This window comes from the organism of the source record quoted next, unplaced genomic scaffold (assembly GCF_019419815.1).
Source record: "Pyrus x bretschneideri cultivar Hongxiangsu unplaced genomic scaffold, Pyrus_bretschneideri_v1 Contig1, whole genome shotgun sequence".
Classification (NCBI taxonomy): domain Eukaryota; kingdom Viridiplantae; phylum Streptophyta; class Magnoliopsida; order Rosales; family Rosaceae; genus Pyrus; species Pyrus x bretschneideri.
This window is the reverse complement of record NW_025999390.1, coordinates 2,321,294-2,345,108: the sequence shown is the minus strand read 5'-3', so window position 1 is coordinate 2,345,108 and position 23,815 is coordinate 2,321,294. Positions and strand designations below refer to the sequence as shown.

At 38.4% G+C, this 23,815-nt stretch overlaps 2 protein-coding genes, 1 long non-coding RNA gene and 1 pseudogene across 3 annotated transcripts; 1 reads left to right on the top strand and 3 right to left on the bottom strand.

The window, feature by feature from the left end:
* Window positions 1-8,174: 8,174 nt before the first annotated feature.
* On the bottom strand, window positions 8,175-9,576 carry LOC103953533. Its single transcript, XM_048578799.1, has 2 exons — window positions 8,689-9,576; window positions 8,175-8,434 (listed from the first exon to the last, which is right to left on the bottom strand). The coding sequence occupies exons 1-2, from the start codon at window positions 9,573-9,575 to the stop codon at window positions 8,365-8,367; spliced, it is 957 nt and encodes a 318-aa protein (XP_048434756.1). The 5' UTR covers window position 9,576; the 3' UTR covers window positions 8,175-8,364.
* Window positions 9,577-9,603: 27 nt separating this feature from the next.
* On the bottom strand, window positions 9,604-12,221 carry LOC125474798. The gene is made up of 3 exons (XR_007256181.1): window positions 12,184-12,221; window positions 9,868-9,933; window positions 9,604-9,737 (listed from the first exon to the last, which is right to left on the bottom strand). It is a non-coding gene; the product is annotated as an uncharacterized LOC125474798 (long non-coding RNA).
* Window positions 12,222-19,800: 7,579 nt separating this feature from the next.
* Window positions 19,801-22,598, top strand: LOC103953540 (nucleoid-associated protein At4g30620, chloroplastic-like). The gene is made up of 7 exons (XM_009365292.2): window positions 19,801-20,022; window positions 20,490-20,626; window positions 21,426-21,523; window positions 21,633-21,672; window positions 22,000-22,071; window positions 22,180-22,236; window positions 22,336-22,598. Exons 1-7 carry the CDS (start codon window positions 19,944-19,946, stop codon window positions 22,405-22,407), a joined length of 555 nt encoding a protein of 184 aa, XP_009363567.2. The 5' UTR covers window positions 19,801-19,943; the 3' UTR covers window positions 22,408-22,598.
* Window positions 22,599-22,660: 62 nt separating this feature from the next.
* On the bottom strand, window positions 22,661-23,481 carry LOC103953554 (annotated as a pseudogene).
* Window positions 23,482-23,815: the final 334 nt, after the last annotated feature.

Below are 23,815 nucleotides of genomic sequence, written 5' to 3'. Positions count from 1 at the left end.
CTTGCAAATAAAAAGAAATAAAATATAATTATAATTAAGTCGCATATAAATGTGTGATAAAAGAAAAGGTCCTTGCACACCTAGAAAGCATGTTCAAAGATGTTAGTAAATAATAAAGGAAGAAATACAAGAACGAATCAAATAATAGTGTAAGAGAACAAATTAAACAATTAACCTATGACAGTAAGTTGAAGAGTAAGAATACATATATCTCATCTCTTTGTTACACTACCACACAGTACAACTCACTTTTATCACATGTTTGAATAGTTTGTGGCTTCATAGTATACTATCCCTTATTTTTCTTGACATATATCTTACATTTCCCATTCCACATGCAAATTGCTTTGTCAATCCACAACATTAATACTTGTTTCCATAGCTGCAAACAAAGTGTTTAAAATGAGAATAAAAGTTGAAGTGTAAATTACACTATAGTATGTAGTAATTAGACTTTAATGCCATAAGATTCATTATGTCCAACATCAACCCCGCGCTACTGAATAAAATCTAGTAGAGCGAGGACGGGCGCGGGGGGGGGGGGGGGGTTTCTGGATACAATGGTCTTTTCCCTTCAAGAAAGGGTTAGTACCTCGCACATGACTTCTGACGAAGAGCTAATCTTGCATAATCCTTTTAAATTTTCATTTTAAAAAGATAAACGTGCAAATTGAAGGGAAAAAAAAAAAAGAATTTTTATGCTATGTCATATAGATAATTGATAAAGAAAACTCTGCAATGTTAAACTGAATGATTGACAATGGCTAAAATTAACGGAATCTTTCACTCTTTTTTCGTTGTTCACCAATGGCAGCAAATTTGTTGATAAGCTACAATATATTTTAACCTGACATTCAGGTTCTTTGGAACATGATAAGCTACAGTATATAGCCACTTTAGAATTTAAAGTTGTTGCGGAAACCAAACCAGCATGCTGCCTCACATCGACTCCCTGCAAAAGCCATTCCATCCTTATTATTTGAAATTCATAAAGCTACAAATATTTAGGAAAGAGAAAAATTTAGTTATAACAGTATATAAATTCAACAACAAAAGTGAAATGAAGTCAAATGAATGAAGGCATGCATATCTGAACTGTAGTTTACAAAGCATATCTGAACTTTAGTTTACAAACTGTCACGGATTACACACAAAAAATAAACTTCAAAGGAAATCCAAGTTGATAATTGATCGGTTTGGGAAAGAAAGGCTAATGTTGAAAATTTCAATCGAAGATTCACCAAACATCGCATCAACTCTTCAAAGAACTCCTCAAAAATCTCATAAGAAAACTATGCCAAAAAACCATTAATGGGACATAGTCGAGTTTCCCTTACATTTTGATTTAGAGTCGACTATCATGCATAAATTTCAGGTCTCTTTACTGAGCGTTAAGCATCTTCCCAGGTTTAGTCCTCGTTTTTATCCAAGAAATCAAAACCTCCACATCCTTTTCGGTTCTTTGATTAAGTGTATTATTCGGCTTCTCAAATATCTTACAACTAAGCAACAAAAATGCGCTTCCTAATTTCACATTGCCATTGTTTAACAAAGAACCCTAAAATATTTTCAAAGAAGGGCTTGAACTGGACAATGTAACGTACGACAACTGGCCTGATTAGAACCTTTACGATTATAACCCAATAATGCAAGTTTATAGCAGATGAAACCTAACTTCTAACACCAAACACAAAAATAGCAACACCAAAGAATTCCAAAAGTAAATATATACGGAATACATGGGTTATATAGAAAACCAAGAAAGATACAATCTTAATGCAAAGAAAGCAAAGTTAAAATACAAGAGCAAGATTATTATATTAAATCAAAGAAAAGTGAGATACATTGGAATATCTACAAATCTAATCCAAGAATGGAAATCAAAACCCTAGCTTTCTCAGAGAAATTTGGACAGAAAAATCGTAGAAAGAAAGCAAAAGGAAAGATATACCCTAAACCCTATACCTGGCTCTGGCTGTAATTGTTGGCGATGAATGCTTAGGAGAGAAAAGCTTTTACCTTTCACTTGCTTTTGATTCCTGAAGCCACAACAGACATTCAAACTCCCTGCAAAAACCATTCCATTTCAAATAATCACATAATATCTTTGGCCTTGTCTTCTTAACCCGAAATCATAATCTTACAAGAAAGATGAAACCCACGTTTGTTCCTGTCAGAATTGCATTATTACTTGAGATCAAAGGAAAATCAAAATCTATCTCTAACTAATTTTTCAATAAGCAATGAAATCAATTGGGTAATCTATGAAAACGCAATTAAATTGACAAAAAGAAATCAAGCATCAAACTGGTAAAATTAGTAGATGTGAAATGATAAACCAAAGAATAATAATTAATTTTTTTTTTTACCAATGAGAGGCTAATCTGCATAGATATTAAGGGTACAAGTGGATAAATAAGGAGGGATGAAAAAAAGTGAGAGAGAGAGAGAGAGAGATATCAAACCTTGTTAAAAATGGCGGGTTTAAAAAGGGCTCTGTCACCTCCTACGCTTTGCTTTCTGAGATTTGATGTGGGTTAACAAACTATCAAATAAATACTCAACTACACACTGTATGAAAACATTATTTACAACAAAATAATATTATTCAAGTTAGAGAATTATAATGACTATGAATCAAAACTCCATTGACGCAATGCAACAGATAAAATTACGACGAATAATTTAGAAAGTGTTATACCTGTTAAAAAGACACCTTGCATGCAGAACACAAAACCCAGAACACCAACAACCAAAAAGGGGAAATTCGTGATATTATTCAAGGTATTAGGCACTCCTGTTAAAAACTCATGTATTAAAAAGCACAATTGAATGTAAACGCAAATCTAATTCTGAGTCATCAAAGCAAATAATTCATACACAATTGTAAAAGATGTATAAATGTGAAGAGAACGGAAATTGAAAATATGAATTACTAACCCGATGGATTATTTGATTTTCGGACAATAATTTTTTCTGGAATATCAGATCTTCACCAATCTTTGTCATTGATTTTGTCGAACTGTTTATGTTGGAATAAATTGAAACTACACACTGAACTCCAAAAGACAAAAAGTAATTCCCTTCCGATCATTCAACTCTAAATATTGATGATATGTGGGTAGTTACTGTTGAACTTCCCACTAAAATCACACATCAGATCGTGGGAATTATTCAGAGAATACTGCTAACAGGTTGGAGTCGTTTTCCCTGTTATGTTTGAGGGTTCAGCATGTACACGCTCTTTTTTAACTTTTCACTTTTAGAACATTTTTTTAATTTTCGTTTCATTTTTCAACTTTTCCGTTTGCACTCGCTTTTTTTTTTTTTTTTTTTCCTTTTTGCCCTTTTGTATTTTTGTTATTGCTGTTATGCTTTTTTACTAATTTGTCCTTATTTTTTAAAAAAATTGGATTTTGATTGTGAAGGAAATAAAGGGACATTTTTGACATTTTGGAATGCTTCACCGTTTTGGGCTCTCACTTTATGAACAACAACTAACCTTTTTGCATGTGCTCACGCACATGCAAGAGGCATTTTCTTTGATCACAGGCGCTACGCGCTCATTAAGATGTGTTATGTTAGTTATTTTCTTTCTAATACCGCTTTATATAAATAAACTGGGTAAATTACATTTTATCACCTTAACTTTAGGTCTCATAACAAACGCATACCTTATTTTTTGAACATTGCAATGTCATACATCAACTTACGAGTTCGTTACAATGTTATACCTCTGTTACTCACTCTATCAAATTGACCGTCAAGTAATAACGTGTCACATGCATTGACCATATTTTTACGGACGTGGTGGTCAATTGCACCATGTAGATAAAAATAAATTATAAAGAAGAAACTTAAAAAAGAAAATTTAATGCCCAAAAAATTAATAAATCAATATCATCTTCTTTATTCTCGTGTTCTCTCCCTCCTTTATCCCTTTCACGTTGCAACAGCAGCCAAGGCGCAGCCTGTCGTGATGCCACTTTCATTCGACCACCAAAGCCCCAAAAATTGATACTTCTAGAATCCTTTCTTCATACTTGGTCCAAATCTCCACCTTATTTCATCAAATTCAAAGTCGATATGTTTGAATTTTAGATCTAAGTCATGAAAGTTCGTGGGTTTTCCGTGGATTTGAGCTAGTTAAAGGTGACAAATTTCTCTGTTTCTATGGTGTTCTGTGGGATTTGATAACTAAAATGGGTTGGCATCATAACCCATCTTAAATTTTGCATAAATCAAAAGAAGAATGGAGCTTTAATGAAAAGGGCTTGAGCCAACAAATATTTAACCAAAAACCATCTCAAAATGTTATTTAACCAAAATGGCTCAAAGTTTAATAAAAAATCATCCAAAACTATTGTCCATGGGCCAAACTTACAAGCTCAACCCACTACAAATCTACACTTCCGTAAATACCCCTAAATGATTCAATATTGTCCTGACTCATCACCAACCTCAACCCAGCACGAAACCGCTATAATAACTCTCTGTCTTCCTCAAATCGAATTCCCCCATTTTGAAAACAACCAAATCAAAGTTGAAAAAAGAACCATTCATCGAAACAAAGCCGCCGAAGACTGGTGGAACCTTGGAGAGGATAGAAACCATCCCTAACAGGTCCTTGCAAAAGCATCTTCCCCGAAATGCGATCCTTGACAGTGGATCCATAAGGGTCAAGAGTCAATGAACATTTATTATCCTTAAAAAACTGATAAGCAGACAAGAGATTATGTTTCATGAAAGGAACATGTAAAACATTTCTCAGCTTAAAGGAATTATGAGGAGTGTGCAGAGATGATGAACCAATATTATAGATAGACAATCCTTTACCATCGCCAATGTAGACTTTGTCCTCTCCAGTGTAGGGAGTAGGAGAAGAAATATTGGCTACATCATTGGTGATGTGGGAAGTGGCGCCAGAGTCAATTAACCAGGGCTGAGAGGGTTTGACTGAATGATGCACACACATAGCAGCAAGTTTGGCTGGAGGAATTCGACCACAGATGTCCGGATTCATACGATCAAAGCAGTTAATTGCCTTATGACTGGTAGAACCACAAATCTGACAAGGAACTTTGAAGGTGGAAGAACCTTGATAATTGCGAGAGCCTTGATAATTTCGATTGCCACGATTTGTAATGAAAGTACCACAAGGATTATGAAAATTGCGATTGCTGCGATTGGAGGAGAAATTACCCCGAGATGGCTTACCACAATTTGAGTTAAACCGAGAAGCAGAGTGAAGTGGTTGATTCTGAGCAACAAAAGCAGATGGAGTAGGAAGCAGGGAAGGTTGAGATTACACTGAGAATGCTTGAAAAGGCTCAGTGGCAGAGGATGAAATAATAGTCCTGCGGCGAGCCATAGACAACTCTTTGGATTTACATGCTATGGTTTTATTTCTTTCACATTTACTCAAATGCTGATTGCCCAACCTTCTTCCATTCAAGTGGATTGTGTAAACACTTCGCATCCATGTTTTATATGTGGAAAAAAGCTTCTGAGCTTGCTATGCCGTAGTTGAAAGCACAACAGGTATCTTCTACAACATTGGTGAAATGAATGATACTTTTAGACATGATGAGGCAGTCTCTGAGTCCAGATAACGTCTTGGATTCATAACAAATGTCATGAAATTTCAGTTTCTTTAATCGTACAACCTATGTTTTATTTTTATTACAGAAGTCCTTTCATATTAGCCGAAGTCAATTATGAAATTGAAATCTCGGTTTTGATACGATCTGAAAGATCAGAAAGGTAAACTATACAGTGGTGCCTTTATTTTTTATTGATAGTGTACGGAGATCTAGAGTAATTTTCGTTCTTATTTTGAGAAGGAAAATGTTATTACGATTTGCTATGATGCACAATACGGCACATCATTCGCGTATCGCGTGTCGGATACGCAAATGGACACGATATGCCTTTGATACGGTCGGATACGCATTGGATGCATATCTGGATGAACGGATACGGCGTTTGACAGATGGATACGGGTATCCAACGGTTTATATGGGTATTCGACTGGATGCATACAAATATCTGCACCATGGCCTTTGACGCGATTTGGTGGAAGAAAACCTCATGACGGGGATGACGCAATCTGGTGGAAGGAAGCCTTGCGAAGAAGACCCGATTTGGCGAAGGAAGGCGTCACACGGAGACGACCCGATCTGGTGGAGGAGGCTTCGCGAAGAAGATAACTACTATAGGTCGACATGCCGTTTCTTTGTTTTTGTGGAGAAAAACGACACCACATTTTTTCTGTTTTTTTAATTTTTAGGGTTTAATGAGACTATAGCCCAAAATTACACCAAATTTACACCACTACCATCCTTTTTTTTCTTTTTTCTTTTTTCTTTTTTTTTTTCATTTTTTTTTTTTATAGAAAAGAATATTCATTAAAGAGAGATGGAATGCCAAGTTTGCTTCCATAGGAAGACAAGCATACCAAATACAAAGGTTGTCTATCTTAAGCCCAACAGATGCCATAACATCTGCAACAAAATTTGATTCTCTGAAAACATGACCCCACTTGATGTCATAGAATGCTGAGGAACACCACATGATGTCTTCGATAATAGATCTCAAATGGCACTTCACATCAATGATAAGCTTAGAATCATCCTCCACTATCATATGCGTTAAGCTCCTCCTTCTAGCCCAGATCAAAGCCTCCCGTAACGGTAGGGCCTCAGCAACATTAATGGTTGTAGACCCCAAATTTATAGCACCAGCAAAGATAGGGTTGCTATTCCAATTCCTAATAACAATGCCTCCGACAACTAAGGACTTTGACATTGACTCGTCAAAATTTATTTTAACGTAAGAAGATATTGGACTTTTCCACGATCAAATATTTTCAACTGGCACTTTTGCATTCTCTAGATTAGCAACATTATCCTTGAAGTAATCATTAACCATAGTCGTAGCTCGAAGAAAAGATATACTACCCAAAGGCTTTTCATTCCTGAAAATGTTGCCATTTCTATCATTCCATATTTGCCAACAAATGGCCAGTAATTTACTTAGGTTACTTGCAACATTCTTATTCCGATGAGAGAGGTCTCCAAGCCAGTCACTAGTCTTGAGGTTATTATCGATATTAGATAACAATACATCATTTGAGCATCTCCAAACTTGCTTAGCGTATTGACAATGGAGAAACAGGTGATCTTGGTCTTCCTTGTGGTTATTGCTTAAAGGACACTGAGTATCCATATTTGCAATGAACTAGCTTAGTTTCTTCCTAGTTTGTAACTTACCCTTGATAAGGTTCCAGGCAAATAACTTAACTTTGGGAGGCAAAATTTGTTTCCAAACTCTATTGATAAGATCTTGAACCGATGAAGGGCCAAGATCCTCCATTTGGACCAAGTTGCTAATTTGATCGAGAAGTTACCATTTGTACTTGGACCCCAAACAACAGAGTCCTTGGAAGAAATAAGAAGGATGGGAATGTCACAGATTTTGTTTACAATATAATTGTTTAACACTTGTTTCTATCCCAATAACCGTCAATAATAAAGTCTGCAATCTTAGTGCCCCATTGGATTCAATGTCTTTGATTCTCTAGTATAAGATGGAAGAGTGGATGAGGAAAAACCCAGTTGTGAGTCCAGAACATGATGTCCTTGCCATCACTAACCAACCAACTCATACCTTTACTGATAATGTCTCTAGATCCTAGGCTATCTTTCCAAGCGAGAGAGTGGTTTTGTTTAGCTTTAGTCTCCAAAAAAGTATCATGTCTATGGTATTTCCCTCTAACTATATTAGCCCACCAATTATCATTATCAAAAAACACTTTCCATCCCAGCTTAGCAAAGACACGCCTTATGGAAATGGTCTAGGCTCCTGATACCTAACCCACCCGCATTCTTTGGTCTACAAATTGTTCTCCAACTCACAGGGTTACACTAATGATTATTACCCCAAAATAACTATCTGCATTCTCTATTTAATTGATTGGTTAGTTTGTGAGGGCATTTAAAGGAACACATTATGTGAATAGGCACACTTGTGAGGTTAGATTGGACAAGCGTAAGTCCCCCCCTACCTTTGAAAGGGTGTTTGCCTCCCAACCTACAAGTTTTTGCATGATCATCCTGATGAGCTGGTTTCCATTCATTGGATCCTTCCAAAACACAATGTTATGCATTCCCAGGTATTTACCAATAGTAGTTTTGTGTTGAATTTGAAGAATATTAACTATTTCATTCTTTGCCTAGTTATTTGTATTAGAAGAGATACATAGAAGATTTGTTGACCTGAAGCATTTACATAGAACATTCCTAGCACCCATGGTAGTTGCCTTGGCAAAAATAATTACAGTCTCACTCGCGAAACACACCTGTCCTAGCCAGAAAGAGTTAAGTTTGTGAAACTTGCATCAGCCATGGTATCGTCCTTGTTCAAATCATCATACCTACAAAATGAACAGCAGGGAATCAGGACTTTGCCCAGGCTAAAGTACTGGGAACGTACAAAAAGGATACGAAACATTTAGAATTACAGAGACAACATAATGCATGAAAGAAGGCAAACCTGCATTGAACAAAATGGCAAGTTACAGCCGTATACAATATACTAAGAAATACAACACCATTACGGTAATGGAAATGCAGATCAGTGTTAAAGCCAAAATTAAAGAGGGAGGAAGTCAGGAAAACGTTTGCGTACATGATGAACGTTGAGTAAATAGTGTAATCACAAAGCATTAAGTCCTCGATATCATAGTCTTCGACAGCCTCTAGAACTGCAGTGACAACTGGATTGTCAGTTGAGTTTGAGACGAACACTTGAAACACCGCTACACGGGCACACAACCTATTGGAATAGTTGGGCGTGCCTGAATAGAGGAGGCACATGCGGCCATGATCGTCAAGACGGGTGAGAAAGCACTCCATGGGCTCGTAAAAGGGAGCCTTGAATACGTCCTGTAGCTGAGCTAGAAGCTGATAAGAATTGCTGTGCCCAAATGAGTCCAAGTTATAGGCAACAAGACGTTCTTTGCCGTCGGGCATGGCAATTAGAAAGCCATTGTATTCTAGAGAGCACAGAAGATTGGGAACATTAAATGGGACGTCATCTGACGAGTCCCATTTTTCTTTGAGTGCATCAAAAATGAACGAAAATTGGTTGGTTTTAAGGTACAGCTTGTGGCCAATAGCATAGTAGGAAACGATAGGGCGCCTGCATTTGTGGAGGGGGGAAGGGAGAGCTTTCCAGATTCTTGAATCAAAATCAAAATACTCGAAAAGTGGTTCAGGTAAATTATCAGAAAAAAGGAAGGCTGGATCTGTAGAGAGGACATATACTCTGTTTTTATACCCAAGGGTGACCACGATGGGGCTGGACTTCGGACCCAAAAGGTTGGGAAAGTTATTGTCCCTATAGAGGGTCTTGGATGACGGGTCAAAGGTGAAGACCTCTGTGTTGGGGCAGCTAATTTCAGGGTCAGGTCGAAACGTCCTCCCGTCCATCTCAAAATGAGGAACATCCTCATTCAATACAATGTTATAACCCCCAACACAATGCAATTTGGAATCCATGACAAAAAGTCCCATCCGGATGGGAAATTTAGCTTTTGCATTGACAAACACATCTTTAAATTCTGGCCTCTTAGAAGTAGACCCCAATAATAATAGTTGAGTGATGTTTAGGCTGCAAACTCGCCCCATAAGCTGCATGCAAAAATAGCAATCCTTGTTCGACATTTGCATCTTGTCCTGCGTAGGATCAATGGTAGGATTGTGTCAAATAATGAACAAGATAAAATCAATCATTCATTCAATAAATTACGAAACCAATAATTAATATCAAGAGAACAATCAAAGAGAATAATTTGTAGCAATGTACTAGCGTGAGGCGTGGGCGACGCGTTCGAGGGTTAGCCCAGCCTAGGCGTGAGGCGTGAGGCGCAGCCTAGCATACACATAAAAAACAAAAAAAGATTATTAATCAATAATAACCCTGGGCATACATATATATTATAAATATATACACACACATATATATACATATATTATATTACATATATAAAATAGAGGATGAAAAGCACAATGAGCACACATATAACAATGCAGACAGCACACACATCAATTATATAAAATAATTTAAAAAAATAAAAAGGCAGAGAGACGATAGTGCAAGGAGGAGGTATGAGGCAGTTAAAACCTACCCAAAACTTGGGTTTGGGAGTACAAAAAAAAAAAAAAAAAAAAAAAGCCTGAGGCGGCAACCCTCAAGCCCAGCCTCACAGGGCGCCTAGATGCGCCTGACACGAGCCTTTTAAAACATTGATTTGTAGTATGGCATAGACATGAAAACTCAAGCAGCTTCACAATATATAAAGAAAAAAAAATTGATTTCAATCAATAGCAGAAAACCGAAAACTGGTCCGAACACACACCAGCACCCAAAAGGCAATTCCACGCAGAAAACAGTAATAATAATTGAAGTAATTGAGCAAAAAGAAAGGGTTATTTACCCCTTTTTCTTCAAATCAAAATCCCCTGATGCCATATGTGATTCCTCCCTTATTACAATTTACAATAGGGAGGAAACTGAAAGCCTTATCCAACTCATTCAAAACCATTCATGAAAATACCAGCAAATTAACATCTATACTAGCAGATGATAGATCCAACAATTATACTACCTCCTCCATTCATGAAAATACCCCTCCAACACAACCCTTATTAATTATACTACCAAATCCATAAATTATCGTATCATCATCAAAATAATCCAACAAAAAGTAAAAATTTCCCACAAAAACAAGCACAAATTCTAAAGATTAAAATATGTTTAAAATTCCTAGGGAAAAAGAAAAGAAAAGATAAACAATAGCTTAGATCATGTGAATTGTGGGTGTCCTGAGTAATTTTCGAGCCTCAACTCGAAAAACCAATTTCTTATACTTTCTTACTTCTTTCTACCTATATTCATATATGTGAATGTGAAATCGAAAATGAAATTCGAATCGAAGCCTCGAGGGCTTATCTGCAGGATTCCGACGACGGTTAACAACGACGTCAAAGGTACCGTTAGACTTAACGACATATCCTCCTCATGAAGTTACATTCTGTTATCTTCAGTCACTCTCACAAACGACCGGCGCGTGGCACTGGCGACAGCGAGTGCAATGTCTACTTGCCGAACCGCAGCCGCGCATGCAAGACCCGAGACCTACCTTTAGGTTTTTCGGTGTTTTGAATCACGCGGCGCCCTTCGTTTGTGCTAATTTGATGTCGAAGTAGTGGTTTTGGAAGATTTTCTAGAGAATGTTCTTTAAAGCTTATTATAGCTTCATAATCAATTCAGAGGCTTATTAGAGATTAAAAAAAGAATCATGCAAGGAGCCTACCGCTTACCTGTGAGTGGATTCCTTCAAAACTAAATGTTTTCAAATTATTATTATGTGTCCATGCACATGAATATTATTGTTAGTCTTTGACGAAGCTTATAACTTACTAGAATAAATTGATATCTTGAGACTATTGGTGAATTACTTTCGTCATATTGTTATCATACATATCGAATAGTTAGCTATGGCCGTAGGTAAATTTGTAATGGACATCTTGGACCCGGTGGGTTTGGTGGGGAAAATCGACTTTTTAATGGGTGGTGTCCTCTGCCGAATGGTGAAGGTTGTGAACGCAACAAATCCGGGGTGTGAGTCTTGAGATAGCGGAGGTGGAAGCCGTAGGCTTTACTTCAAACCCTTAAGATGGTTTGTTTCTTCGCTTTCACCTACAATACTTTATTAGAATTCGTCTTTGTTTGCGCAAAAAAATTACAACAGTGTACTGGGAGAGAATCCCTCTTCTCTCTCCGATTTTAATCTCTAAGCTATGCATAACAAGTTTTGATTTTGTACTTTGATTCTGTATTTTGTAAGAAATTTTAGCGCTTTTTTGTGCAGTGATCATGTGTTTTGTTGCATAACAGAGCAACATGTGGATTTTGATGCGATATTTGATTTCTTATAAAATTATTTATAAGATTCGAAGAAGAATAAGAAATAACTATTAGTACACGGAAAACATTCATAAAAAATAGATCCAACAATTATATTAACACCATAAAATTCCTAGAAAAAAAAATGGATAAACCGTCGCTTAGATGACCAGAGAAAAGATAATATCAAGGAAGGAGAGGGAAAAATCAGACCTGCCTGTTGGAGATAAGAACGAGGAGGGGGGGGGGGGTGGGGGGGGTGGTGGTGCAGAAGGAGGCGCAGTTTGAAAGGGAACACGGAAGGAGAACTTTTTATAGCGAGACCTAAGCGGATCCTCTCCGGAGCCTATGAATCAAAACATCTCAACCCTTAAAATAAAAGTTTTAAAAAGCACAATTGATTCTGACCGTTGTATTAAATTAAAGTTTTAAAAAGTATAATAGATTTTCACCGTTGAATCAAATCTTAAGAATTTAAATGTTTTGATCCCTAAACTCCGGAGGTTTAACTTCGCCGAGAGGATCCGTGTTCCTTCTGAAGTATTCTTAGCTGATGTGACCCGTGTTGCGGTTTACAGACTTACTCTTCTTATAGAATAAAGGGGTGGGACATGATCACCTCCACAGGCCCAATAGTATTCTAACATGTATCCCAGCAATTTAACCAAAACTCAACGCCGTCCCAACTCCTCGTCTCCTTTATCGTTTGGTATGCAGACGGGACAGGATGGAACGGCATGAGACAGGACGAGACGGGACAGGACGGAACGGAACGGAGCGGGAGCAAAGATACCCTTGAATGGAAACAAGGAGGAAGAAGAAGGAAATGGAGAGGTTATAATTTTGTGTTCCACGGATGTGGAACGAGTCGTTGCAGGGGGATGAGGTGGAACGAAAATTCACCCAAAAGTCGTCCCGTGGAACAGCTCGTTCCACCCATTTTAGGCGCACCAAACGTGGGACGGAACGCCTTGTCCCACTCTGTTCCGTCCCGTCCCACGTACCAAACGGTACCTTAAGTTTTCTTACTATTTTCTGACAGGTGTCCTCCAATTGGCACGGTTCAAATGAACAATGTTTTGGACTGAATTTCACTTTATTTACAAATCTGTTATTGTGGGTTATTTACGGGCTTGCCATCCTGAAATAAGAGCGCACGTCTTCTTCGGTCTCCTCTGTCACACTCAACCTCTCTCTAACTTCATACTCAACCCTTCTCTAACCCTTTCTCTTTCACTTTCTTTCAGACTCTCCATCTCTCTCAACCCTCACCATCTTCACCTTCTGATAGAGAGGAGGAAGAAAAAGACGGAGCGAAATGACGGTGTTTTACTTCTTCAACTGCGCCATTCTGACGTTCGGCCCTCACGCCGTCTACTACTCCGTCACGCCGCTGTGCACCCCTCCTACTCTTCTTTTTTTCGTTCGGATCTTTTAAGCTCTCACAATTCACACCCAATTCACTTCGTCTTCTTCCCCAAATCAAAACCCTAACTCGATTGTGCGATTTAATTGTGCGATTTAATTGTGCAGATCGGAGTACGATACGCTTGGTACTTCCGTCAAGGCAGCTGTGGTTTATCTCGGAACAGCGTTGGTGAAGGTTCGTTAGTAAATTCGTAGTTAAATCCACTGACATGATTAGAAAAATCGCATTTTTATGTTAAATCATATTAATTTGATGTAATTTCAACAGAAATGGCCGCTGATGGTTTTTGTTTGTTAAATCTGTGCTCTGCAGCTGGTTTGTCGCGACGGCTTGGAGATTGGCGTAAGTCTCTCCGCTCGATCTCTTTGAATTTGGATAGAACATGATATTGCCAATTAGATTTTACAGATTCTTATTTATTACCCAAATCATGATTAGGAAAAAAAATTTGAAGTTGCTTTCATCAAAGTTTCCTCTTTGCCTTTTCATGTGCCAGAATGGTTAAAGAATGAAAATTTGGCAAGATTTCATGGTATATATCTCAGTAATCACACGCTAATGTGAAAAATGTTGAAACGGTACGCTATTACGTACTTATAGGAGAAAAAGTATTTGACAAATGTGACTTACATTTCTGGAGAAAAAGAACTTGCATTGCTTCACATTTTCCCTTTATTAAACATGTGAATTCGCCCCAATTTTTTTCCGTTTTTATTTGGCGGTGGTTGATTAGTTTTTATACCAATTACTGCGATTAAATTGAATGTTAATTATGAACTTAATTATGACCTCACAATTAGTAATTTTGGTTATTTAATCCATTTCTGTAGCAATTGGTGGAATGGCTTTCCTGACGTTTTTAGCTATCAAGGGCTTTTTTGTGTGTATGGACTAACCATTTATTTTTTGTATGATCAGGTAGATTTAGTAGGAGGTTACTATGATGCCGGCGACAACATGAGCTCGGACCTGCAGCATACCCTCGACGCGATTCGATGGCAACCGACTACTTCCTAAAAGCCACTAGCATTCCTGGGGTTGTCTTTGTCCAAGTTGGCGACCCTTTTGGTGATCACAACTGCTGGGAGAGGCCGGAGGACATGGACAAGTTGGCGACCCTTATGGTGATCACTCCGTTTACGGTGTGCTTTTTTTAGTTAACTGAAAAAAAGGCTTTTTATTCTTTGGTTTTCAGGACTTCATTTACCGTTTACAAGTCAACCCCGCAATACCAAAGTACAAGAGAAACAAAGATTAGAGGTAATTTTTGCTCTAACTTCTTTGGAATAGTTTCTAAGATTTGTATTGTGCATTGGGCCAGTGTTAACTACCAAATCGATTAAAAAACATTCCGTAGGGGTTGGGCCACCATTCAATTACCTAAGGAATTTATAACATGCAATCAATTTCTTTTTAGTTGAGTTCAAATAATGTTGATTGCGCTGTTGTAAAGCTTTTTTTTTATAGTTAGGTTGAAAATCATATCGATATATTCTTTATTTAGTCGTTCCAATCTGTAACAGATGAGATTGTTTAGTTTGATGTTTCAATTAAAATTTGATCCTTATTTTTTGGTGTGAAATTATAATGGAATTGCAAGTCTAAGTATATCTTAGATTCTTGGTTGCATACTCACCTTCCTACAACTATTATATTGTCTCTTGATTGGATGGATTTTTATAATTTCATAGATCTACGGTTACAATGCTTTTTATAATTTCCTAAATCTATCTTTTTTGTTCGTTCATGATTATGTTGAATGTTTTTCACGTTAAATGTGTCTTATTCATATATTTAAGACTGGTGTATTCAAGTTCGGCAGCATCACGCGGGCATATTACTAGTTTAACCAAAACTCATCGACCTCAACACTGTTTTATTATTATTTGTTGGAAAGATCAAAAAAAAATTAAAAAAAACAGACGCGCTCCCATCCCCAGCACAACTCAGCGGCAACCGCTTTTCCCATCGTCGTTGCCGGTGAGCCTTCTCTCTCACCCGTCTCTCCAACCTCGTCAACGGAAAAAGAATAGCTCTTATTCAAGCGGATTTCAGTCGTCGACTATTTGAATCGGAGGCAAGACGATTCGATTTGTCGACTCCGATTCAGTTTGATTGGATTCCACTTTAAACTTGGTTTCCCTTATTTTCTCGGAAACCGAACAGAAAATTAGCAAACTACAATCGATGGATAGAGATATAGGAACGACCTCGCTGAGCGGTTTGAGGGGTGACCAATCGGATAAAACACCGCCTTCCACGAACAGACCTCCTCGAAATTTGTATTTTGACGACGACGACGATGCTCCCATTTAAGTTGCTGTTGGTCCTTCTCACCAGCCATGGTTGTTGCTGCCACAGAGAGACAGAAGGCCAAGGATCATAATGCCTCTTCCTATATTAATCAAATTCCAACTAATTTGATCAATTATTAATCAAATTCTTTCGTGGCTCTGCTGGAGGAGGCGGAAGACTTTAAGATAGAGAATCGGGGGCTTTGACGACGACGGTGAGGACGAGGAGTCGGAGGAAGAAGTTGAAGGGATTGAGAGTGTCAACTGGAGGAGGCGAAAATCAGTTTTTATTTTTATTTAATTCTTTAGGTTTTTTTTTTAATTAGTTATATATAATAGTTACCAGTGTTAACACTTAACACTGTCAACCCATCTCTCACACCAAAAAGAAAAAAAAGAAAAAAAAAAGAAAACCCATCCAAATCATTAGAGGTTCTCAATTTTGGGAACTTGGAGAAACCTTTTCATCCATCCAAATCCATGAATCTAAGATGCAAGGAATGAAGGCCCTCTCTTTGGGTGATTAGCCTTTGCTTATGCAAAGAGAAATCTACAAAGGTATTGATTTCTCAACTCACTTTGTTTTGAGTTGAGTCTTGGTTCACCTATCTACTAGGCTTTGAAGTTCATGGGTTAAGTTTTGTTTTTGAGTGCATATAAACATGATTTCGCCTTTTAATTGTTAATTGCATGTTGTTGATGTTGCTCAAATGAACTAGTTTTTCACAAATCTTCCTTCAGGCACACCTCAACAAAATGGTGTAGCTAAAAGGAAAAATCGTGACATTCTGGAAAAAACGAGAGCATTAATGTTACAAATGAACGTACCAAAGAGATTTTGGTCACAAGGAGTCATGGCGGCTGTGTACATCATCAATAGACTTCCTAGTCGAGTCTTGGGGTTTAAATCTCCACTTGAAGTCATGAAAGGAAGAAAAATCGACCTTTCACATCTTAGAGTCTTTGGTTGTGTCTGTTTTGTTCATATACGGTCACACCATCGAGATAAGTTGGACCCTAGAGCTCTCAAATGTATTTTTCTTGGTTATTCATCAACACAAAAAGGATATAAGTGCTATGATCCTCAACTAAGAAAAATAATTGTATCTAAAGATGTACGATTCCATGAAGCTAACCCTTTTTTCAGCAAATCACATGAAGTCACAAGTCAGGGGGAGTGCATCTTAGACCTAATTCCTCTACCAAGAATCTGTACTCCTACACCTCCCATTGAAGTCAATAATGAAGGTACTCATCCTGATAATTCTGTGCATGATGATGACTCGGTGCATGATGATGACAACGGCAACATAGAAAATCCTCAAGGTGTGGATGACAATTTGAACGAGGATGAGACAAACCTCCTAGTACCTCGACGCAATCCTCGACGTGATAGACAACCTCCCACAAGGTTTCAAGATTTTGTCACATATAAACCGAGGCATCCAATTTCAAATTGTGTGTCGTATCAAAAGGTAACTACATCTCATGCTGTCTTTCTTAACAACATTTCAAGTCACAGTGAGCCTCAAAACTTTTATGAGGCTAATAATCAAGTTGTGTGGAAAGAAGCAATGAGAGATGAACTCAAAGCACTAGACCAACACAAAACCTGGAGCATCACCAAACTTCCACAAGGAAAAAAGGCAGTGGGCTGTAAGTGGATCTATAAGATCAAGTTTAATTCTGATGGTTCGATTGAGAGGCATAAAGCCAGGCTGGTGGCTCGAGGATTCACTCAAACATTTGAGGTGGATTACAAGGAAACATTTGCTCCTGTTGCAAAAATGAACTCAGTAAGGGTTCTATTGTCTGTTGCCGTCAATAAAGGTTGGTCTATGTATCAAATGGATGTGAAGAACGCCTTTCTACATGGTGATCTTGAAGAAGAAGTCTATATGAGATTGCCACCAGGACACCCTCAAAGCCAAGAGCCTAATTTGGTGTGTAAGTTACATAAGTCAATTTATGGACTGATGCAATCACCACGTGCTTGGTATGCAAAACTAAGTACCGTTCTTCATAGCATTGGTTTCAAAAGGAGTAATGCAGATTCATCATTATTTGTTCGCACAAGAGCTGCAAGCAAATTAGTTGTGTTGATATATGTGGATGACTTAATAATTACAGGTGATAATGCTGCTGAAATCACCACACTCAAGCAGTCACTTCAACAACAATTTGCGGTTAAAGATCTTGGGGTGTTGAAGTATTTTCTTGGAATCGAAATGGCATCTTCTTACAAGGGACTATTTCTTAATCAACGAAAGTACGTCATGGATCTACTTAAAGATGCCAATATGAGTGATGCCAAGCCTGCACTTACCCCTCTTGATAGCAAGCTCAAGCTTGACTTGGGAGGCACGCCACTCTCGGATATCAGCTTATATCAGAGGCTTGTCGGCAAGCTAATCTACCTAACGATCACTAGACCAGATATCTCACATTCAGTAAGTATTGCCAGTCAGTTCATGCACTCTCCCACCATCGAGCATCTGAACCTTGTCAAAAGAATCTTACGTTACTTAAAAGGGTCTGTTGGTCGTGGCATCCTCATGACAAAGAATGACAACACTCAAATCATGGGGTACTGTGATGCTGATTGGGCAGGAAACGCAATCGATCGCAAGTCCACCACTGGTTATTGTACCTTTGTTGGTGGAAACCTGGTCACGTGGAAGAGCAAGAAACAAAATGTCATCGCAAGATCAAGTGCCGAAGCTGAATATCGTGCAATGGCCTCAACCGCGTGTGAGCTGATATGGCTAAAAGGACTTTTATGTGACTTAGGTGTGTTCACAGCTCAACCAATGACCTTATTTTGTGACAATCAGGCTGCCATGCACATAGCATCAAACCCCGTCTTTCACGAGAGGACGAAGCATATTGAAGTCGACTGTCACTATGTCCGTGAACAAGTACAGTCGCAGGTGATTCAGACACATTATGTAAAAAGTTTCGATCAGCTGGCTGATATATTCACCAAACCTCTGGCTTCTCATCAGTTTCAAAGACTCCTCTCCAAGCTTGGATCCATCAACCTACTGGATCCAGCTTGAGGGGGAGTATTGGAAGAAGCATGTGTTGTTACAGACAGCACACAGCAAGACAGCTTGGAAGCAGCATGGACAGCACGGCAAGCATGTGCTGTTACAGACAGCAAGACAGCACTCAGCAAGACAGCAAGGGTGTGCATGTGATTGCTGACTCATGGACAGCAGGGAGGTTGCTGCATGTGTGCTGTTGCATTCGAAGCTTTCTTCCAATTGTGTATAAGTTTGCCTTCCCATAAGGCTTTCTCATGATGAGATGTATTACAATTTAAATCAGAAAAGTCAATATTTTTATACCGAAACCAAACCGATCCCGAATTGTTTGGTATGGGATCGATCTCACACTTTAAAATAGTTCGGATTACCAGAGGAGATGGGCCAACCACAAAGTATCTAGAAAGGAATGCCTCAAAGAATCAGTTAGGGCATCGCATATGAATCGTTGTGAACTGCTTTTAAAAGTAAATTATCTTAATCCTTTTGTTCCTTAATACCAATTTTGAAGAGATTTAAGTGCCAACTTCTTTTGACCATCTTCTTTCATATCCTACTCGTTCACAGGTTGCATTGCGGAGACCAGATTTGCTCGTTATAGAATGATCCGTCGTCCGTCCTCTCTGTAGTGCTTTTTCATTCTTTTTTTCACAGTGCAAGTTTTTGTGTTGTTACCTTTTCATAAGTATAAATGTAGTCGTAATTTACCAGACAAATGTATGAGCGTATGACAGTTTTTGTGAAATATGCAATTGCTGAGGCTTTTGGCAAGATCTTGTGTCTGCATTAAGAAAATTGTTTAAGCCATTTGGAAGCGGTCTTATTATTTATAAACAGAAGTATTTGTTTAAATTCTTAAGGTCAAAAATAGAAGAATCAGTTATAAATATTGAACTGACCTAAAACGTAGCCGGAATTGAGTTTGCATGAAAATTTTACCAAAAAGAGGTTCTAACTTTATGATAAATCCTATAAGTCATGTGGAACTGGTCATCCGATAATCGTGCAAACCCTTTCAAAAAAATATATATATTATATATTATATATAAGATAAAAAATAAATAAAATTACCAAAGTTTTGTTTGGTGCATTGAGGTAGGTATCGAAGAGATCCACCATATCGAAAAACCAGAGACAGCGAGAGAGAGTGGCATTGAATTGCACCACTATTTTGCCTCTCCTTCCTCCCTCTCTGTGTCCGTCATGTCGTCGACCGGTGCTTTAAGCTCCCGGCTTTCCAACTTCCACCGTCTCACTGACTCCCAGGACCACCACTCTTTCCGTAAGCCCTCTCGAAACGTATTGGCTCAATACCAGTAGTATTCCGCACAATTTTGTATGCAAACATTTCTCGAATTGCATGGAAATTATGGCGTTTTCGAAACAAGATAGAACAGAAATTGGGTTTCTTTTTGTACCAATTTTAACCCCTTTTTATCATACACTTGAGGAAAAAGCATGGCTTTGGCAGTGTGAGAAATTACTGTTGGAAATGTTGGACCATTGTATTTGAATTCTGGGCATTGAAATTTGATGCCACTTAGCTGCGCGAGATTGTTTAGGATGTCAAACTAAATTGTGGGCATTGAAAATTTGTGTGCGTAAATGTTTGCGCTTTTTCGAAATTTATGTTCAATCTGTTAATCATTGTTTTGTTATGCAAAATTTTTTTGCCTATTCCGCTGTGAGACGGGGTTATTGCGTAATTTGTAATGACAAATCAAACTTACTGCTTTATTCTGATTACAGGTGAAGTAGTAAACTCACGTCCAGCATGTCCTTCAATTGTTTCTTGGCCTGGTATTAAGACTGGGAGGACACCCCGTTCGTCCCGTGTGTATGGCTTATTTGGAGGAGGGAAAAAGGGTGACGATGCAGCTTCAAAGGTTTAGCATTTTCCCTCTTGAAGTTTGTATTCCCATTTTTCTGGAACTTGTCTTGGGTAGACCAACTTTGTATTGACCATTGGAATTGCTATCTGCTGCATTGCTGTACCCGTTAATCCTTCTCAGAAATTTTATTTCTTGCCCCTTGTATTCCTCTGCTCAGTGTGTCAAGTCAATACAAACTCTGTTAAAATGAAAGGGGATGGCTGATTTTAACTTTTATATGCTTCATGTGGGGACACCAGATCAAATTTATATGCTTGATGCAGTATTAGGTTGCGGGGTTTCGTAGCCCTTCCAATTGTAAGCTAAGTAGCTTTATGCAGCCCTAGGCCCACAGATTTTGACATTAGGCTGTCAACTGTACTTTAGTCGAAGATGGTCCAGCAACGTTTTATTACGGATCATTATATCTTGCATCACGCAATTGATAGCAGGATTCGTTTAGGATAAAGGGCAGTGGTATGGACGTCAAATGGGGTTGCCTAGCTATAATTATAGTCGAACTATAAGGTTGCTATAGTGATAGTGTTATCATCGTTTATTTGTCTTGTGTAATGGCGACATTGCAAGCATGAGGTCTATCATAACTGTGGTCACTTTTGGTTTACTAGAACATATGCTGATAATGACTTTATGTTGTTTCTAGCATAATTGTGACTACGATCCTATGTTGTTTTCTGTTACAGTATCCTGAGTCTGTCTTAGTCAACGTGGAGCTAGTCCAGGAGTCCTAAGAATAGAAACCTTGATTTAAGTATCAATTTGATATACTGTTATGTCTGCACTTTTGATGCAGGCAGGAGTTTTCAGCATGCAAAATCTGTATGAAACAGTTAAGCAAGCTCAAAATGTAGTACAAGTTGAAGCAGTGCGTGTGCAGAAAGAGCTTGCTGCGTATGTTCTTAAAGCTTTATCCAATTTCGTCTGATACCGATAATCCTTTCAGTGGTATAATTATTTATCTCGTCATTCTTTCTTTTTTTTTTTTTTTCCCCTTCTTCAGGGCAGTGTTTGATGGTTACTGTGAAGGTGAGATTATAAAGGTACGAATGATTCACTCTTGCGACAAGGTCAACTTTGGATATTTGTTCAGTTTGGGAATATAAGCTGGTTCTCTTGTGTCTGAATGGTATTTTAACTTTCACTTTCATAGTATCAAGATAATGTGAAGAACACGGTCAAAGTGTCAAAACTTTTGCTGACCTACACAGATAACTTTGAGTTTTTCCAATCAGTGCATTTTAGTTTTATGAGCTCAGCTGTTAGTTACATGGAACCTTCGTCTTCGTCTTCTCTTCACTTTCATATATATACTCTTGTCTCTGTTGCTCTCAGATTTGACAATCCTCCGATCTCTGATTTTCCCCTAGGTAACGCTTTCTGGTAACCAGCAACCTGTACGCACTGAGATAACTGAGGCTGCTATGGAACTAGGAGCAGAAGTAAGTCGTGAAAACCATTTTTCCCTTTCCCGTTTGCCAGAATGAGTTTCTCCTTAGGATAGATGTGATTTCTTTTCCTTTTTTTTTTTTTTTTTTTTCACAATGCAGAAAGTCTCTGAATTGGTGACGGAAGCATACAAAGATGCGCATCATAAGAGTGTCATGGTGAGAACACAAGTGTTTCTATGTTTTTACAGACTGATTGATAATTGTCGGCTACTTTAACTGATGGTATTTGTGTGTACTTTCAATTTCAATCTTCAGGCCATGAAGGATAGAGTGAGCAACCTTGCCCAGAGTATAGGAATGCCAAAAGCTCTCGGTGAATTGAAATGATTTGCCGGTGCATCTCTATGACATTTAACTGTCCTGTTTCGTCGTAATGTTGAACTTTTTTCTTCGTACCTCTTAGTTTCAAGGAAAAATCGTTGATTCAAAATTTTCAATGAGGTCAAGTTTCAGTTTCTAAGATTCAAAATTGTAAAAGAAGATTCAAAATTTTCAATGAATTCAACTTTCAGTTTCAAGTTTTTGTTTCCGTCGCTTGAACTCCTTGGGGGGGGTTTTGATAAAAATTGTTGAGGTTGAGGCTTATATGTATAAAATATAGAATTACATAATATCTCAGACCCCTCTCTGAAAAAAAAAAATAAAGAATTAAACAAATAATTTACCCCCCACACTCTTTCCTCTAAAACCACACAGCAAAAACTCCCAATGCCACCAGAGTCAGAACACCACCCTGCAAGCTTGTAGCACCGCTGGTAGGAGCAACAGCGGGACCGTCAACCTCCCCAGCCGGAGAAGGAGCTGGAGAGATACCGAGGTGCTTCCTTGGGGTCATAACAACCACGACCAGCTTCTGCCCCTTCTCGCAGTGTCCCTTGGTTCCGCTGATGAAGTAGTAAGGCCCCGGCTGGTCGAGGTGGAGCTTGGTCTCGTCGTCCTTGTACTGCTCAATAGGGTTCGATGCATTGCAGTTTGTGTAGTCTTCTTTCGTCACTCGCAACACTGAGTCTTTGGCGCTGTCATACTTCCACACTGAAAACAAATTTACAGAAAAAAAAAAATTAGCAATGTGCAAAGGAAAACTTAAAAAATGGAAAATCCCAGATGGGAATTGGACTGGGGATTTTACCAAGAGTGTCACCAACGCGAAAGCGGGTGCTTTCAGCCCATTTGTTGAGGGGACTGCCCATGAGCCATTCTTGCCGCCGACGGTGAACTCTCTGGCTTCGGAGAAGCTGAAGAGGAGAAAGACCACGAGAAGAGAGGAGTATGACAGAGCTTTCGAGGATGAAAAGCCAGCCATTAGAGAGTGTCTGCAAGTTTGTTGTCGGATTTTGAAGAATTTGAGAGTGTGAGATGGAGAGAGAGAATTTGAGTCGTGGCTATGGGGTCTCAGCTGTGATGTATATATAGTCTGGGGAGAAAAAGTAGCCGTTGTGCGGTTAGGGAAAACGTTAAAGCAACGGTATAGAAAACGTTTAGGGCGGAGCAGAAAACGTTTCTTGCAACGGTCACAAAAGCATGGAAAGACTACAACACCTGTGAGTGCACACTAGCTGGATTCGAAACGCTTCAAAACGTCGTCGTTTAAGGAGGTGGGGTACGGTACTACTTTGTGGAGCTAATCTAATTCAATTACTTCCTTCGTGCAAAAAAATATTCAATTACTTGCAGACTTGTACTTGTACTTCGGTGAATGCAATATTTGCTCGATTTTATTAATTTTCTTAAGGAA